This window comes from Salvelinus fontinalis, chromosome 16 (genome assembly GCF_029448725.1).
Source record: "Salvelinus fontinalis isolate EN_2023a chromosome 16, ASM2944872v1, whole genome shotgun sequence".
Lineage (NCBI taxonomy): Eukaryota > Metazoa > Chordata > Actinopteri > Salmoniformes > Salmonidae > Salvelinus > Salvelinus fontinalis.
In genome coordinates, this window is record NC_074680.1 from 6646385 (window position 1) to 6663832 (window position 17448).

Sequence of the window (17448 nt, forward strand, 5' to 3'; positions counted from 1 at the left end):
AGAAAAAATCCTAACCGAATTCTAAAAAATGTAAATCAGCAAATGTTTTTAGTAAACTATAGCAGAAATTCACTAAGCACATGAAAATGACTTTCTTTATAGGGAACATATTCTAATCTTTATTATGTGCCTCTTTTGGATAATTCAATATGCAATGTAACACATCCTTACAAATCCTACTCAAATATAAAGTATTGAACCACTACCCCCAGCTACTCCCATCAAATAGTTTTGCCAATGATAATGACAAACACAAGGGCACCAACACCACCAGTTCACAACACTGTAGACTCCGAGAGAGAAAATAATGATACTGAATTAACGTTACCATTTTAAAGCCTAGTTCCTGCAAAAACTATTTGGTTTACCACTCTAAATAAGAAGCATTTCACACCTTGGAGAAGCCAATCTCACTATTTTCTTTAACTCTCAATGAGATGCGTGAAACGCTGCCCAGCATTGTCCTGCTAAGTACCCACCACTCACATCTGGTTTCTCACCAGCACTGAAACAGTTAACCCATCCACACCTGTCCTATCAGGCACCTGTCTCCAGAGCCCTCGGCCAATCAGGAGTGAGTGAGGAAAGCTACCTGTCGGCATGAAATAAATGTTGGGAGCCGGTGTGGACAGGAATCAAACAAGCTCCCTCAGCGGGACAAGTCTGCTTCTCTCTACTAAGACTGACTGACAGCCTTTCAAAAGAACACACAAACACATACACACTAGAGGAGACTTTACCTAAAGAAGCCTGAGATCTACTGTCTTGGAAAGGAGTCATGACCAAAGAGATTGAGTAAGTTGACAATTTTTTCTGTGACATGCTATGGGGTTGGAGTTGGTGTTTCATGCCAGAATGTGTTATTTAAGGGAAACGTGTTTGGAATTGTAATAATACATTTTATTTAAACGCTTTTAACGACACCCAAAGTCACTTTACACACACAAGAAAATCAGCAGGATAAAAATAGTTAAAATCACACATTAAAATAAGTAAGTATATAAAATAACACTAAACATGAGGACAGACTAACCAGGGAGAACACTAAACATGAGGACAGACTAACCAGGGAGAACACTAAACATGATGACAGACTCACCAGGGAGAACACTAAACATGATAACAGACTAACCAGGGAGAACACTAAACATGATGACAGATTAACCAGGGAGAACACTAAACATGATGACAGACTCACCAGGGAGAACACTAAACATGATGACAGACTCACCAGGGAGAACACTAAACATGATGACAGACTAACCAGGGAGAACACTAAACATGATGACAGACTCACCAGGGAGAACACTAAACATGACGACAGACTCACCAGGGAGAACACTAAACATGACGACAGACTCACCAGGGAGAACACTAAACATGAGGACAGACTCACCAGGGAGAACACTAAACATGATGACAGACTCACCAGGGAGAACACTGAACATGAGGACAGAAAGTGAACTAGATGGAGGATTAGAGCTAAGACGACAGAGAATCCGGGTTAGCAGGTGTGAAGAGCTGTGTCTTTTGGTGTGGACTTGAATTTATGTATGGATTGCAAGGTTCTGACATGGAGCGGTAGGGAGTTCCAGAGTTGCACTGCTAAAAGCCAGGTCTCCCATGGAGCGGAGACTGGCGCGGGGGATGGTGAGGAGGCCAGTGTCAGAGGAGCGCAGGGAACAGGTGGGAGTGAAGGGGTGCAGGAGGTCAGTAAGGTATGTGGGCGCCAGTCCATTAAGTGCTTTGTAGGTGAGCGTGAGCAATTTGAATGCGATCCTGATGTGAACCGGGAACCAGTGTAGTTGAGGGTGATGTGGTCCCCAAGGTTTGGTTTGTGTGAGGACCCGTGCAGCTGAATTTTGATATGTTGAAGTCTGCCCAGTGGTTTTGGCGGGGAGTCTGTAGAGAATGGCGTTGCAGTAATCCAAGTGTGATAAAACAAAAGCATGAATGAGGGTTTCAACAATGGGGTCAGCGAGAGAGGGTCTGAGTCGTGAGGTGTTGTTGAGTTGGAAGAAGTCTGATTTTGGTGATGTTCCGGATGTGGGGTTGAAATGACAGAGTGGGGTCAAATAAAACACCAAGGTTCCTGACTGTGGAGTTGGAGTGGATGGTGCAGCCCTCGATTCTCATGTTGAGTTGACCCAGTTTCCTGATGAGGGAGTTGGGGGCCCATGAGCATGATCTCTTTTTTTGTCGTCGTTTCGTTTTAAAAACTTGCTCATCCACGTTGACATTTCAGATAGTCAACAACAGAGGGGGTGGGGGGGGGGGGGGTAGTGGAGTTAGTTGTTCATCTGGCCCCAATCTGACTTGTGCCTTGTGGTTTAACTTCCAAGGTGAAATGCAACCAGTCGTATAGTCAAGTGTATTGGTTGGTTAGAATGACCAGATGTAAGGCCTTTGGCTGAAACTGCTGTTGATTCTGCAACATGTTCCCTTCCATTTATAATTTTCATCTAAATTTTAGGGCCAGGAGGGCCATTTTTTGGCCAGGAGGGCCAAAATCGAAAATCATGCAAGCGTTGACTTGTTCATTCATCTTCTGTTGTACAGTAGTTTGAGCCACTTAGACTTCCAGCGAGAGGGTGAGAAATCAGCCACTCGGGGGCCCCCCTTCTCTTTCTCTCTTTACATTGTGTAATGAGACCCCCATGTGAAAGGTGTGTTTTTAGAAAAGTGTGTGTCAGGTTTCTCCATTTTATATTTGACATTCCCTCTCTCTCCCCACTATGTTGTGAATTTAAGCCGGCTCGTGATTTAAACTGGCCTGTCATAAGCCGTGTTGACACTAACCCAGGGGGTACAACACACAATGGGGAGAGAGAAACGGGTATCCCCCGAATGTCTTAGAGGGGCTGGTTAATGACAATGTGTAATGAGTTGAATTACATAACAGTGTAGTAGTGAAACTCTAGACCGGGATTCTCTATTGTAACATCTGTATTGAGCATTATTTAGGGAAAGGAGAGTAGCTAATGAGATATAATGTGGTGTTACAGTGTACTGAGGTGAGTGAGCGTACACGGAGAGACAGGTGTATCTTAGAACAGTGGTGGGTTGCAGTTTTGAGATGAAGCATTTTAGTAAACAGTTGTATGGAATTATATAAGCCGTATAGGTGATCACACGGTCTTATTTGATGCTAATATACCTTATTGTGACAGTCATTAAGAGTTTGGGTTGGATCGTAATAACTTAGGTATTTTTCTTTCCATTCTCCCTCTCTCCTAATCGAACATAGTCGGCTGTCAATGCCTGGAGTCTTCCTCTGTTGTTAGCACATGATGTGGTAGCCCATAGGTAAACCTGCACTGTTTGCATGCTGGCCATTTCAGGACAACTTACAGGAGAAGGTTTATCCCCTTCCCAGTAGCAAGGAAATTCCCAAAACAAATCCTGCTTTTCTCTCTGTTTATCCTGGTCTGAGGATGAACTCATCCTTCCCCTAAATCGCTTGTTTTGTTTCTGGCCTTTTGGCAGTATTGAAACCCAGGGACTCCCAGGTGAGCGCTCCGGTCCTGAAATGTTTACTTTAGAAATCGCTATGCTCCCAGGAAGGGAAAGGCTCAAATCAAATAAGTTGTTTCTTTCTTTCCTAAAAAAAAAAAAAAACACCATACAAGTTCCGAGGTAATTTGATCACGTCGAGGTCGTACAAGGCGTGTTTGTGTGTACATGAGCTCTTGGCCCCTGGCATGTTGAACTTCTCTGACACTTGCAGCCAAATCTTATTACGATCTGTGGTTTTGCAATGGAAACCCTCCAGAGGCAGGTATGTGCAGTACTTAAGGTTGTTATTACCATGCAGATGATCACACTGTAAAAGCCTTGCATTTCTAATGCACAGGTAAACAGGCCCTTCTATAGCCAAAACATGCTCATTGTTGCCTTTCTAATATATTATTTTACAATAAAAAAAAAAAAGAAGAGGAATTGAATTACTAAACCCTTCACTGTCATGCCACATTCTGAATGGGAAGCCTACCATTTTGATCTGTCATAAATCTATAATGTACGTTTATGAATGTGATGTTTCTCCTGGTCTGTTTGCTGCAGGACTCTGGGACTGGTCCTTCAGAACGAGAGCTTCAACTACCAGCGCTACAACAACTACATCATGGACTCCTGGGCCTACCCAGACAGCCTACTCACATACGACCAGTGCAAGGTAACTGTGTGTCTGTGTGTTATACCACCTGTTTGAGTCCTATGTATAGATATTGTGCTGTATCAGTACTCACGGTTGGTGTTTCACTTTCACAGACACCCAAAGAGCAGAAAATGGTTGCATGCAGCCGAGGCAGTAGTACGTACAAGCCATCAGAGAGGTAAGATTGACTTCTGAGCCATTATTAACACTACCAAGAGTATGGACTTGATTGAGATAGCCACCTGTCAATCTAGGGAGAGAGGCAGACACTAAAGGGGTGTGCTTATGGGACAGATAAAGGGGTAAAGGGATTTTAAGTGGTTGCCGGGTGGTATTAGGAGTTCCCATGTCATGAAGTCAAGCCCATTGACATGGAGTCAAGCGGTAGAGGCAGGGCAAGGCTTTGGTGAGGTTAGAGTTGGGTGAGCTGGTGGCTAATCCCCATGTCAAACAGAGCCCCAAGGGATTATGGGCCGTGGTACACCTCCTTCTCATCATCCTCCTCCCTCTCCCGAACAACCCTCTGACTCACAAAGGAGAAGCAGCCCCAGCTCTGCCGCTCTCTCACCCTCCCTTTTGTCTGGGTTGGAAAATGGCCGTCGGTGGGGCACGCTGTTGTCCCGTCAAACACAGCAGTCAGTCCCACAGAGAAACTTATAGAAAGAGAGAAAACATTCCAGGATTAGGCAGTAAACAGTTCCTGCCCAGCTCTGTTTAGTTCACTTTCAGTAGCATTGTGTGCTTAGTGGACTCTGAGAGCTAAACTGGCTTTCTTCATGTTTTATTGACTTTGACACATATTTTGAGTCTGTAATTGTGTGCATGTGTGCTGCTGTATCTGCTACTGCATAAAAGAGCTGGAGTTTATTTGAAGGAAGGAAGTACTATTGACAATCAGTGTTTCTCACGAGAGTACTATTTGTCAAACAACGCCATTGATTTCATTGAATGTCAATCAAAGGGGTGGCGAATTGGGTTGGTCCTGTATCTAAACTCCTCCCCCTCCCCCCAATCCAGGACTATGATTGGCTCCTCCCCCGAGCTGGTCTCCCTGGAGACGCCAGCCAACATTATGAAGCTGCTGTCCGAGAACATTTCCTCCAACCACCCCCAGGAGGCGCTGGAGCTGAACAGCAAGCTGTCCCCCCTCTGTCCCCCCTCTGTCCCCCAAAACCCTCTCCCTCTCACCCCCAGTGCCGACACCTACGACAAGCAGGTCATCAACAACATCTTCAACTCCTTGCTCTCCCAGAAGTGGCCCACAGAGACAGCCTTCCCTGAGGCCACCACTGAGGTAAGAAGAGCCATCTTGTTTTTTTTTGTCTATATCACAACTGGTGTTGTCCTTTGTACATTTTCATCTCTGGCAATGTCTCATCTCCCCCTTCACTTCTAGTTACCCTCCCTCCCTCCATCTCTCTACTTCTTTTTGTCCTTTTCATATTCCCTCTTCTCACATTTCTTCCTTTGTTGCCCTGAAGCAGACTCTACCCTACAGCGATCCATTTGCCGAGCAGCACAGCCCAGTTTACTCGGACTCGTACAGCAAATCTCCTCCAGAGAGATACAGGTAGCTATTTGCCCCGAGAGTCAGATCAAACTAGAACACCAACTGCGAAGTCATCACGTCAGCTTGAACACTGAACTATTGTACGCCCAGTATCGCTAATGCTTATTAGGCTAAAGACAATTCATATAATTGAGCTGTGTATAAATTATAAAGCAATGGGGGTAAAATTCCAATAGCAAAGCATAATGCTGTGCATTAACATTCTTCTCTGTTCTTTTCTGTCTCCAGGAACAATTTCCAGTTCATTCTGGGAGCCCCTCAAGCCATCCAATACAAGTCGTCCGAGCTGCCCATGGTTTACCTCAACAAGGGCCAGTTCTACCCCATCTCCCTTCAGGGGGTGGATAGCTCAGCCAGCCTGATCTCCAACAAAGTCAAGGTGAGTCAAGCTTTGATGACATCACCCAAGAACATTTCCTCTACCCATAGGATGTTCTGTCTGACACAACCCCAGTGAAAGTATGTTCCTTAGGAATCTCCCGAGGGGAAAAAAAAATCTCTCGGTTCAACATTGTTGACTGTCTGAACCAAGTCGTGGTGAATTGGGGTGGGAAACTTTTTCTCTCTTTCTGTGACGAGTGATTTCGGGTTTGGAGTTCCACCAGGCTCAGTACTCGGGCCATTGCATATTTCATCTGGCGGGGCCAAACCCAATGCATGTCAGCCAGTTAGTCAGGCCCTGAGTTCTTTGTGACTAAAAGACTAAGTCAGAAGGAGAACAGGGGGAGAGGTGTGGTGCCAATAGCCTGTGTGACAACCCTCTCTTTTGTCAAGTAAAAAGAGAGCACACACAAGCCCTGCTAATAGTTGGTGACAATACCAGGAGAGAACTGAGGATTTAGAATTATGATAACAGGGTCTGATGTCTGAATAAAACGTGCCCAGTTGTGCCTTTCTCAAAGTCGACGACGCACCAACAAAGACGTATAACCTACACAAAATGTACCTTGTCTGATGGCTCTCGCTCGCTCTCTCTCTCTTTTCCTATTTTCTCTTCTTTCTCTCTCTCTCTTTTTGTGGCTCTCTTTGTCCAGACGGTGGTCATGGCGGTGTTTGAGAACGACAAGAGCGCAGAGATTCAGCTGAGGTGCTGGAATCACTGGCACGCACGGCAGCCGACCGTTAAGCAGAGAGTCATTGACATCGGTATGGCACCGCAACGTTGACCGTCTTACACACAAACAGATAGTATAGTATAGAAACAGACAGTTACGAGATTTTCCCCGTTGTCTTCTCTGAAGAATGTCATGGATAAATGCCATAGGTCAACATCTACAACAAAAAATGCCAGCGACTGGAAGAATTGTTTTATCAGTTGTTTTTGCTGTTGCTTTTTGTAAGCCTGTATCTTTTCAGAGCAGATAACCACTTCAACGAAAGACAATAACTATTCCAATGGTTCCAGAGATTTCTCTGAACTAAATCAATATCTTTCTATTTATCTTCTAGCGGACTACAAAGAGGTATTCAGTGGCATCAGCCACGTGGAAGAGGTGGCCTTCAACGCTTTATCCTTCATCTGGAACCCCAATGAGGAAGCTAAGGTAAAAGCGGCGAGGAAACTGAAGCAACAGTGGAAAACACGCACACTGGCACACACACAGATGATGTCGTAACGCTTGGCGCACCCCTATTATAGCCGCGCTACCCATTGAGCTGAAATGGGGCGATGAAGGAGCGCTGAGGGTTGGGAGGGAAGGAATCCCTGGCATGCGGCTGCCCCGGTGCGCCTGTCACCACAAAGGAAGAGCGTCACGTCGAGAGTGCTTACTGCAATCTGCACACTGCCCCCCAGGGTATAAGGGTGGGGCAATAAAACTCACTGCAGGTGAGGGAGAGGGAATGAGAATGAGAAAGAGAGAGAGAGAAGGGAAAGGACGGGTTGGAAGGAATGAGAGAGAAAAGAGAAAAACTCCTTTTAATAAACACAGAAGGCACTTGTTGTCACAACCATCCCTTTCCACTCCTGGCCGATCACAATAGTATGTTCAAATCAATGCCTCTCATATCCTAAAACCTTACCAAGACCCGACCAGTGTGGAAACATTCTAGACTTTTCTGCTATACTGTACCGCTGTACATTTGTCCACATTGGAGGGGGTTTCCAATCCAAAAAGGTGTCATTACACCATGTGTCCATAGACTTCTAGCGTTTGTTTAGTAAAACAATTGCGAATTGTGTCAACGCTACCAATGTTCCTTATAGGAAACATCGCTGCACTCTATACTCCTCTGTAAACTGGTCATCTCTGTATACCCGTTGCAAGAACCACTGGTTGATGCTTATTTATAAACCCATTTTAGGCCTCACTCCCCCCTATCTGAGATACCTACTGCAGCCCTCATCCTCCACATACAACACCCGTTCTGCCAGTTACATTTTGTTAAAGGTCCCCAGCCAGCGACTGGAACGAGCTGCAACAAACACTCAAACTGGATAGTTTTATCTCAATCTCTTCATTCAAAGACTCAATCATGGACACTCTTACTGACAGTTGTGGCTGCTTTGTGGGACATATTGTTGTCTCTAACTTCTTGCCCTTTGTGCTGTTGTTCGTGCCCAATAATGTTTGTACGATGTTTTGTGCTGCTACCATGTTGTGTTACTACCATGTTGTTGTCATGTTGTGTTGCTACCATGCTGTGTTGTCATATGTCGCTGCCTTGCTATGTTGTTGTCTTAGGTCTCTCTTTATGTAGTGTTGTGTTGTCTCTCTTGTCGTAGGCCGTCACTGTAAATAAGAATTTGTTCTTAACTGACTTGCTTAGTTAAATGAAGGTTAAATTGAAAAAATGCTTTAATGATTTTTAAGGTTCCAATTGCTATGCAAGGACCTTTAACCTTTTACTGCAGTGGGCTAAATCAGGGTCACACAGAGTGTTTCTTGGTAGTCTTAAACAAATCTACAGTGAAACAAAATATACACTTCCCACACATGGTTATGGGCCTACAAAAAAGAAGACACCTGTACCATGTCAGATATAGAGTTGAAATGTATTCAATGTTGAGTTTGCATCCCAATATTACACTTTACATAAATCAAAGAAGATTGAAATATAGCAAAACCGTTTGACAAAGATACACTGTATTTTCTGCGGCTTTTTAAAAATAATGTTCATTCATTATGAATAACATTTCACCCATGAGGCCAGTAGGTCATTTGACGACAGGAAAGTGCTGCAGGGCAGCAAAACTGTTCTAGAAAGTTCCAATTCGACTGTTGTCTGATATCCTGTTAACCCTCTTCTTCTCTCTCTCCTCCAGGTGTACATTGGCATTAACTCTCTGAGCACAGACTTCTCCTCTCAGAAGGGGGTGAAGGGGCTTCCTCTCAACCTCCAGATCGACACCTATGATTTCCGCAGCGGCACCAACCGCCTCATCCACAGAGCGGCCTGCCAGATCAAAATCTTCTGCGATAAGGTCAGTAAAGATCTCTACCCACTGTGCTAGCTATGCTCATCCATGACATAAACATTGATTTATTTGTTTTTTTTTGTTTTTTTTCAAAGAAATGCACCTGTTGTACGGATGACTCATTTTGTTAAATGAGGAGTAAAAGTGTCAGAGTAGAGTTGTGACCGTCTGTCTTTTTCCTCAGGGTGCAGAGAGGAAGATGAGGGATGAAGAGAGGAAGAAGAGCAAGAGGAGGGTCAAGACAGTCATTGACTCAAGCAACAACAGTAAGTCTACCTCAGGCTCTTATTACTATTACTCTTAAATATTACTCTTAAATAATGACAACCTACATCCACCAACAAATAATCCACCAATACATCATGGTGTGTGTCAGAACATGCAAATAAGGAATTTAGTTACAGTTTGGGTATCTTTCAGCAATTTGTTTTCATCATGAAGCTTGGCCTTCCCAAGTCCAACTCAACGCCATTACGTGATTGAAAATGTACTCTGACTAGATCAGCAGTGGAGCAAGACACTAACCCAAGCAAGAAATACATCCTGTATTTTAAGCCTGTGATTGTAATTTAACACCATGGGTTTCTAACAAAATTAGAATTTGGGGATTTAGCCCCATTTGAATAGCATCCTATTCTTTCTTAAAGAGAATAACTAGTGGTGCATTACAATGTCATAGAGCCAGTTTCCTACACTCAGGTAAACCTTACTCATAAACTAAAGAGCACCCGGTAAACCAGTCCTTTATATCTTAGGCCAGTCTATAACGCCAATTCTAACCCAGTGTTCTCCTCTCCCTCCTCAGCCAACAAGTCAGTAGTGTCCAGCTCAATGGGAAGTGGCAGCACCTTCTTCAAGACCCTGGAGGACCACGTCACCAACCCTGTACTCTTCATCCCAGAGATGCACCTCTCCAACATGCAGCGCTGCGGCTTGGTAGGTTCCCCCCATCCCTTATCCACGCCCCCTTTATTTTCCTTTCTCTTTTTCTCTCTCTCTCTCTTTTTCTGGGATTGAGGGATCTTGGAGTTCACCACCACAACAGTGAGTTAAGTCATGTTCCCTGCTATCCCTGGACTTTAGCTCCAGGCTGTGGCACACAGAGGGGGGGGAAAAGGGATAGTGTGGGAAAAAATGTTGTGGGAAAAGTGGGTTGGGATGGGGAGAGTGTCAGGGAGAGTGAGGAGAGACAGACGCCCGAGATCAGACGATCTAATTGGTGGGTCGTTCAGTTTCCTCGACTCGAAACTCGACTCAAGTGTGACTGACACACGGATTAACCTGCGGGGGCTTAGACAAAGACACACACACACACACCTGGCACACACACAAGTCCCCCTTTTCAGTGTTGTTGACACAAGCCAGTGGAAGTGGTAAGGGCTGCTGTCCTGACAGGCCTTTAGTTCCCACAGTCTGGGATTTAGGGAGTGGGGAAGGAGAGTGTGTGTGTGTGCTCAGTCTGCCTAGTAAGGGTTGCATGCCAGCCCCTTTCCAGCCCTTTCCAGCATTATTTCCCTAGTGTTAATAAACACACACTTACTAGACAGTACATAGATCCTATACATTTTCACAGCTTTAAGAGAGGAAAGTAAGGTGGAGATGTGACCTAATTTAGGCTAAAGGTGAAGGGGGTACCTTGCATTTTGGAGGTGGGGGGGGGGGGGTTCAAGACTTGAGTATCATAAATAATTCCACCTCTCAAAGAAAATGTCTTAGATAACTTTCTTAGATAAGGTCAGCTTCTTTAGAGGGGAGGGACATTAGCATTAACTTGACTCGTAAAAGAGTCTGGAAATGTTCTGTCCTATAATATACAATGTGACTCGCTGACAGGTTGTGAAACAAACATCTCTGGTAGTTAGACGAACATCTTTGTCGGGAACCTTTTATCTATCGGCATCTGCGTCACCATTCATGTGCACATCTACAGATTTATGATAACAGCATTCATACTCATGACTGTTGCAACCATACAATGACTGGGATGGGAAATGAAGCAACAACATTCGATGGAGAAGTTGTACCCAATCGTTTTACTTATCTCCTTTTCTCTGTGTAGGCACCCCCCACAACGTTGGAGGAGGTTGAGAAGAGCTCACTGAAGAGACTTTACCGTGATAAACTGGAACAAAGCAATGGTAGCCCGCCACCAAGCAAGCAGGCCAGATGCGAGGAGCAACAACGAGGTAAAGAAGAATTCTTGAATTGAAAATAGTGTACTTCCTGAATTGAAATGGAATTGGCCAAACCCAAACCTGTTGTACAGACAATACATCTAGTATGAGGCAAAGAATAAGTGGTCAATATGCAAAACAAAGTACTGCTGTGGTCCTTGTCTGGCGCACACAACCTGAAGTATTCTGTTATCTTGTTTTGCAGTGCTCCTGTACGTGAGAACAGAGTCGGAGGAAGTGTTCGATGCTCTCATGCTCAGCAGCCCAACCCTGAAAGGCCTAAGACAAGCGGTAGGTGGTACATTCACGATACTTATTCCTTCCTTACCCAGCCTTGTTGTCATCCTCCAAGCATCTCATCCAGCAACCAGGAGAAGATCCCGTGGAGTTGACAGTGACACTCATCTCTCGCTTGTTCCTTTCTCAGATTTCTGAAAAGTACGTCATGCAACAGGACACCATCGGGAACATCTACAAGAAATGCAAAAGAGGGTAAGTTACTTCTTAAACCGAGGCCCTGCATTGATCTGTGTTTTTCTGTTGTTGTTTTTTGTTTACATCAGGAGGAATAAGTGTCAGCATTAGCTATGCTACATAATTACCAATAGTATTAGCATGTAACGTTACCAAGACTGAGTTGAAGGGAAATTGTTCAGATTTGTTTAAAGGAAAAGTCCACCCCAAAAAGAATGAGTCTATTGTTGACATAGTTACAAAAAGTGTTACTTGTCAGCAATCATGTTTTCAAGATGCACCAAATATACAAAAGTCAAATTAGTGGATTTGGCTATTTCATTCACACCTGTTGCTGACAAGTGTATAAAATCGAGCACACAGCCATACAATCTCCATAGACAAACATTGGCAGTAGAATGGCCTTACTGAAGAGCTCAGTGACTTTCAACGTGGCACCGTCATAGGACGCCACATTTCCAACAAGTCAGTTAATCAAATTTCTGCCCTGCTAGAGCTTCCTCGGTCAACTGTAAGTGCTGTTATTGGGAAGTGGAAACATCTACGAGCAACAACGGTTCAGCCGCGAATTGCTAGGCCGCACAAGCTCACAGTACGGGACTGCAGAAGCGCGTAAAAATCGCCTGTCCTCGGTTGCAACACCTCAGTACCGAGTTCCCAACTGCCTCTGGAAGTGACATCAGCACAAGAACTGTTCTTCGGGAGCTTCATGAAATGGGTTTCCATGGCCGAGCAGTCTAAGATCACCATGCGTAATTCCACGCGTCAGCTTGAGTGGTGTAAAGCTCGCCGCCATTGGAAACACGTTCTCTAGAGGGATAAATCACACCTCACCATCTGATGGACAAATCTGAGTTTGGCGGATGCCAGGAGAACGCTACCTGCCCGACTGCATAGTGCCATCTGTAAAGTTCAGTGGAGGAGGATAATGACCTGGGGCTGTTTTTCATTGTTTGGGCTCTACACCTTAGTCCCAGTGAAAGGAATTTTTTTATCTGTTATTTTTCCAGGGAAGTTGACTGAACACATTCTCATTCACAGCAACGACCTGGGGAATAGTTACAGGGGAGAGGAATGAATGAGCCAATTGTAAACTGGGGATTATTAGGTGACCGTGATGGTTTGAAGGACAGATTGGGATCTTAGCCAGGACACCGGGGTTAACATCCCTACTCTTACGATAAGTGCCATGGGATCTTTAGTGACCACAGAGTCAGGATACCCATTTAACATCTCATCCGAAAGACAGCACCATACATAGGGCAGTGTCCCCAATCACTGCCCTTGGGTATTGGGATATTTTTAAGACCAGAGGAAAGAGTGCCTCCTACTGGCCCTCCAACACCACTTCCAGCAGCATCTGGACTCCCATCCAGGGACTGACCAGGACCAACCCTGCTTAGGTTCAGAAGCAAGCCAGCAGTGGTATGCAAGGTGGTATGCTGCTGGTGAAATCTTAATGCTAAAGCATACAATGACATTCTAGACGATTTTGTGCTTTCAACTTTGGTAACAGTTTGAGGAAATCGATTTCCTGTTTCAGCATGACAATGACCACGTGCACAAAGTGAGGTCCATAGAGAAATGGTTTGTCGAGACTGGTGTGGAAGAACTTGACGGGCCTGCACGGAACCCTGACCTCAACCCCATCGAACACCTTTGGGATGAATTGGAACACCGACTCCGAGCCAGACCTAATAGCCCAACATCAGTGCCCGACCTCACTGATGCTCTTGTGGTTGAATGGAAGCAAGTCCCCGCAGCAATGTTCCGACATCTAGTGGACAGCCTTCCCAGAAGAGTGGAGGCTATTATAGCAGCAAAGGGGTACCAACTCCATATTAATGCCTATAATTTTGGAATGAGATGTTCGACGAGCAGGTGTCCACATACTTTTAGTCATGTAGCGTATATAACATTCAAAATAGTGAAATCATTCCTGTATAATGCTGCAAAATGCATCATGTGGGATGATTTCTGTATTTTGAAAGTTACATATCTTGATAACTTGATTGTTGACAAGCAAAACTTGTCAACTAGGTTGAATCTAAGTTGAATTTTGGTCTTTCCTCTGTAAGGAAGGCAACTAAAGTTGACAGACCGGCTAGGTGAGCTAGCTAGCTCTGTCTTCCGGAATGTGATAATTGCAGCTCTTCCAAAAAACACAGGACGGAAAGATTTTAAAACTAGGCTGGATGAGTCACCCTATTCTTTTACTTTACAGTATTTATGTTCCTCTAATCTGATCTACCCATCCCATAGCTACACCAAGAAGTGTTCTGGTCTATTTACAGAGAGTGAAAAGAGGGTGGCGCCTTATTGAGCAACAATGTGGAGGCCAGGTGGTTGACATTAAATAGGACTAGCCTTTGAAGAAGAGCTGGTCTCCCTATTGGCAGCATGTCAACCATGAAATTAAATAATGGTGGCCATTTTGTTTTCAATGCTTGATCCTTAGGCCGTGTCCGAAATTGGTCTTGCCAAATACTTACTCAAATGTCATACTATGTACTCATTGTACTACATACTATTTAGAACGTACTGTTTAGTAAAAACGAATGCAGTTATCAACAAATATCAACGTACTAGGCTCACCCATCCTGAGAACCTGTCATCTAATGTGCAATTGCGTTGATTCCCGCCATTCGTTCATTTGGTCACAGCACGTCCGCTTATTTCATTATCGAAGGTCTTTATCAAACACACACAAGTCTGGAAAGACAATTATTTTCCTTAATAGTGTGCAGCAAGTTCTACTAGATGAAAACCAGTAATGAGTATAGCATCCTGGCATTTAAATCTGCAACATGTAACTTTTTGGGCAACCTGATCAAATTCACATAGAAATGTGAGGTATATAGATCTGTCATTCTCATTGAAACCAAGTCTAAGTGGTAGATCTGTTCTATGTGCGATATTTCTATGGTTCCCATAATTAAGTTTAGTTTTTGCATCTTTTACATTTGGTTTTGTACACCAGCTTCAAAAAGCTGAAAATACAGTATTTTTGGTTGTTGAAAAAATATTTCACAGCACTTTAGATGGTACAATGATTCTCTACACTTGCTTGTTTTGTCACATGAACTATTTGAATTTTAGCAACCAGAAAATGGCAGAACTGTTTGTGCATATTGCACCTTTAAACCATACTCGATTTTTAGACATTTCACATACTATAAAACATACTCTTTTCGCATAACTAATATGCCTTCTATTTAGAACGTGGCGTATTTGGACGCCACCATAGTCTTTGGGGGAAAAAATCTGTACTATTCTAATTTTATAGTGTACATTGAAGGTATTTATTTTTACTGAATAGCTGACATTTCCCTAAGCTTCAGATCTACCACTAGTAGTAAAGTAGGCCTGCTGTATGTGTCTTCACACAAGCATTCATACCAATGAAGATGTGTAACTAACGTGTTCCGAGGCAGTAATCTGTTGAAGCTGACTTGATGGAGTAGATCACTGTCACCTAGAATGTTGTGTGGTTATTCTGTCACACTGTCTGAAAGGCTTTAATAACTTTGACTGAAGTTGAGTTTGCCCTGAGGTTTGAATGGAGAACCCAACAGGTTATGTCTCATTTCGCTTATAGTCTTCAATCAGTCCCTTCCCTCCGGGTAGCGTGAGCAGGCAGTCGCTTGATTATCAACAGAGCTTTACTTACCGTAAAGACAGGTGGCCCTATGGGAAAAGGAGTCTGGCCTGATTTAATTGTCTGCAGCGTTGAGGGAATTGTAGGCTTCTCACTCTTTTGTTTCGTGACTACAAAATGTATCAGCCAGACAGCAGAAAACTGGTATTTTACGTAAAGGTTTCCCCCCTACAAGACATGAATCTGTTATTTGTCTGTTTTGTTTTTCAGGATTTTCGTCAACATGGATGACAACATCATTGAACACTACAGCAACCACTCAGCATTCCTCATAGAGATCTCTGAAATCATGTGCGGTCAGTTCCAGGTCACTCTCATGGAGTTATGAAGAGAGGGGGCGGACATTTTTGATGTTCGGGCCCACCCCATTGCAAAGCGTGGCCAATCAAACTGCCTGCCGATTTCAACTTTTTAAGCATTACTCTGTGAGAGACTCTATTGGCTAGCCCAAGAGGGCAAAGACCAATGGGGCCAAAGAAGACAAGCTACACCCACCATCAGTTCAACCATCGAACCGACTTCAGACCAAGAGCTTTATACCGATGCCAGTCACTGCCTTTGTAAATACAATTTAACCCTCTTATGACTTTTTACTGTAGTATATATTTTATAACAGAGCGATTCTGATGAATTATGCTGTAAATATTTGATGTAAATAGAAATGAATATGACATATGAGTTGTCCCTTTGAGGAGACATACAGCGATAGCATAACCCATTTTCCACAAACATCCAAAGCTATGCATTTCCATTTCAGGGGACATACCGTCCATGTATGTTGTCAACTTTTCCAAAGACTGCCATTCTTGCTGCTTTTCATGTACTTATAATTTCTTCCAAGGGATCTCAAGTAATGGGAATGATGCCATTGTGTTGGATTATATATGTTTTTCATTATATTACAGATGTAGGATCTTAATTTGTGCCAGTTTGCTACAGCAGGAAAATAATCCTGCAGCAACAGGGAATAAATTGACATTTTTGTAGGGGTTGATACATTTTGCGTAAGGGAAAATCAAGTGACATTTCTAAGTGGAAGTTACAAACTTTAAAAACCCTTTTTAAACCTCAAATACACTACGAGTTTAAAATTTCCTGTTAAGATTTCCAATTTCCAATTAAGATCCTACATCTGTGTACTTCTCTGACCATAATGTTTTCTATAATCGTGCTACCAATAGTATAATGCTGTAGCCGGTTAGTTTCACACCCTAGAATTCTCCAACCAGGGACTTTTTTTAGAACCAAAGTCACACATTTCCCACTTCAGCGAGTATTGCCTTCACAAAAACCTGAGTGGCCTTCTTTCGTAGAGGACTGTACACATTTCTGTATTATAACCATCACATTTTCCCCCTAAGCCACTGTGCCTGAACCACTTGATACCTGATCAACCCCTATCAAAATCTTTCAGTTAAGTTTATTTGTATGTTTTTGCAACATTTCAATTCTCTGTCTATATCCCTGTAGTGTATATTATGATTTTAGCATGGCGATCCTTTTGTATTGATACTCTTCTTAGTTTTTTTGTTTTTGAAAGAAAATCAAAAATATACGAAATAAAAGATGCGTTGTCTTTTAGTGGGATTAGTATGCTAAAGTTTGAAGATGACTTAAGATGAATTCACGTCAACTCAAATCTTACTGAATGAGGACATGATAAGAATACCCTAGACCAGTGCAGGCCTATAGCCTATAGCACAGGCCCTTTCCAGCTAGCACGTAACGTTCTGAGAACTATATGTTTCTTCGAGGTTGGTGAGAGAGTGGTTGTCCTATGGTTATTTTGAATACAACCTTCCCACAACATTCTGGGAACCATATGTTTCTTCGGTGGGAATTTCAGTTAGAAGTGTTATTAAGTCTTATTGAAACATGTTCTCAGAACGTTATTTAATTACCTTCAAATAACCAATAATTTCCGTTCTCAGAACCTCCCTGCAACCAAAAAATGAACGTTCCCAGAACAGGCAGAATTTTCACTTACGGTCTCAGAAC

The 17448-nt window shown here is 43.4% G+C and overlaps 1 protein-coding gene across 2 annotated transcripts; it reads left to right on the forward strand.

Moving 5' to 3' along the window:
* Window positions 1-661: 661 nt before the first annotated feature.
* On the forward strand, window positions 662-17031 carry LOC129813415 (grainyhead-like protein 3 homolog). Of its 2 annotated transcripts, none has more exons than XM_055865749.1 (15): window positions 662-795; window positions 4063-4174; window positions 4270-4334; window positions 5174-5450; window positions 5638-5726; window positions 5955-6105; window positions 6761-6872; window positions 7176-7270; window positions 8992-9150; window positions 9329-9410; window positions 9950-10080; window positions 11204-11330; window positions 11524-11609; window positions 11746-11810; window positions 15661-17031. In XM_055865749.1, exons 1-15 carry the CDS (start codon window positions 779-781, stop codon window positions 15776-15778), a joined length of 1686 nt encoding a protein of 561 aa, XP_055721724.1. In that variant the 5' UTR covers window positions 662-778; the 3' UTR covers window positions 15779-17031. The 2 variants fall into 2 exon arrangements, with proteins under 2 accessions (XP_055721724.1, XP_055721725.1); XM_055865750.1 differs by having other exon boundaries at window positions 5641-5726.
* Window positions 17032-17448: the final 417 nt, after the last annotated feature.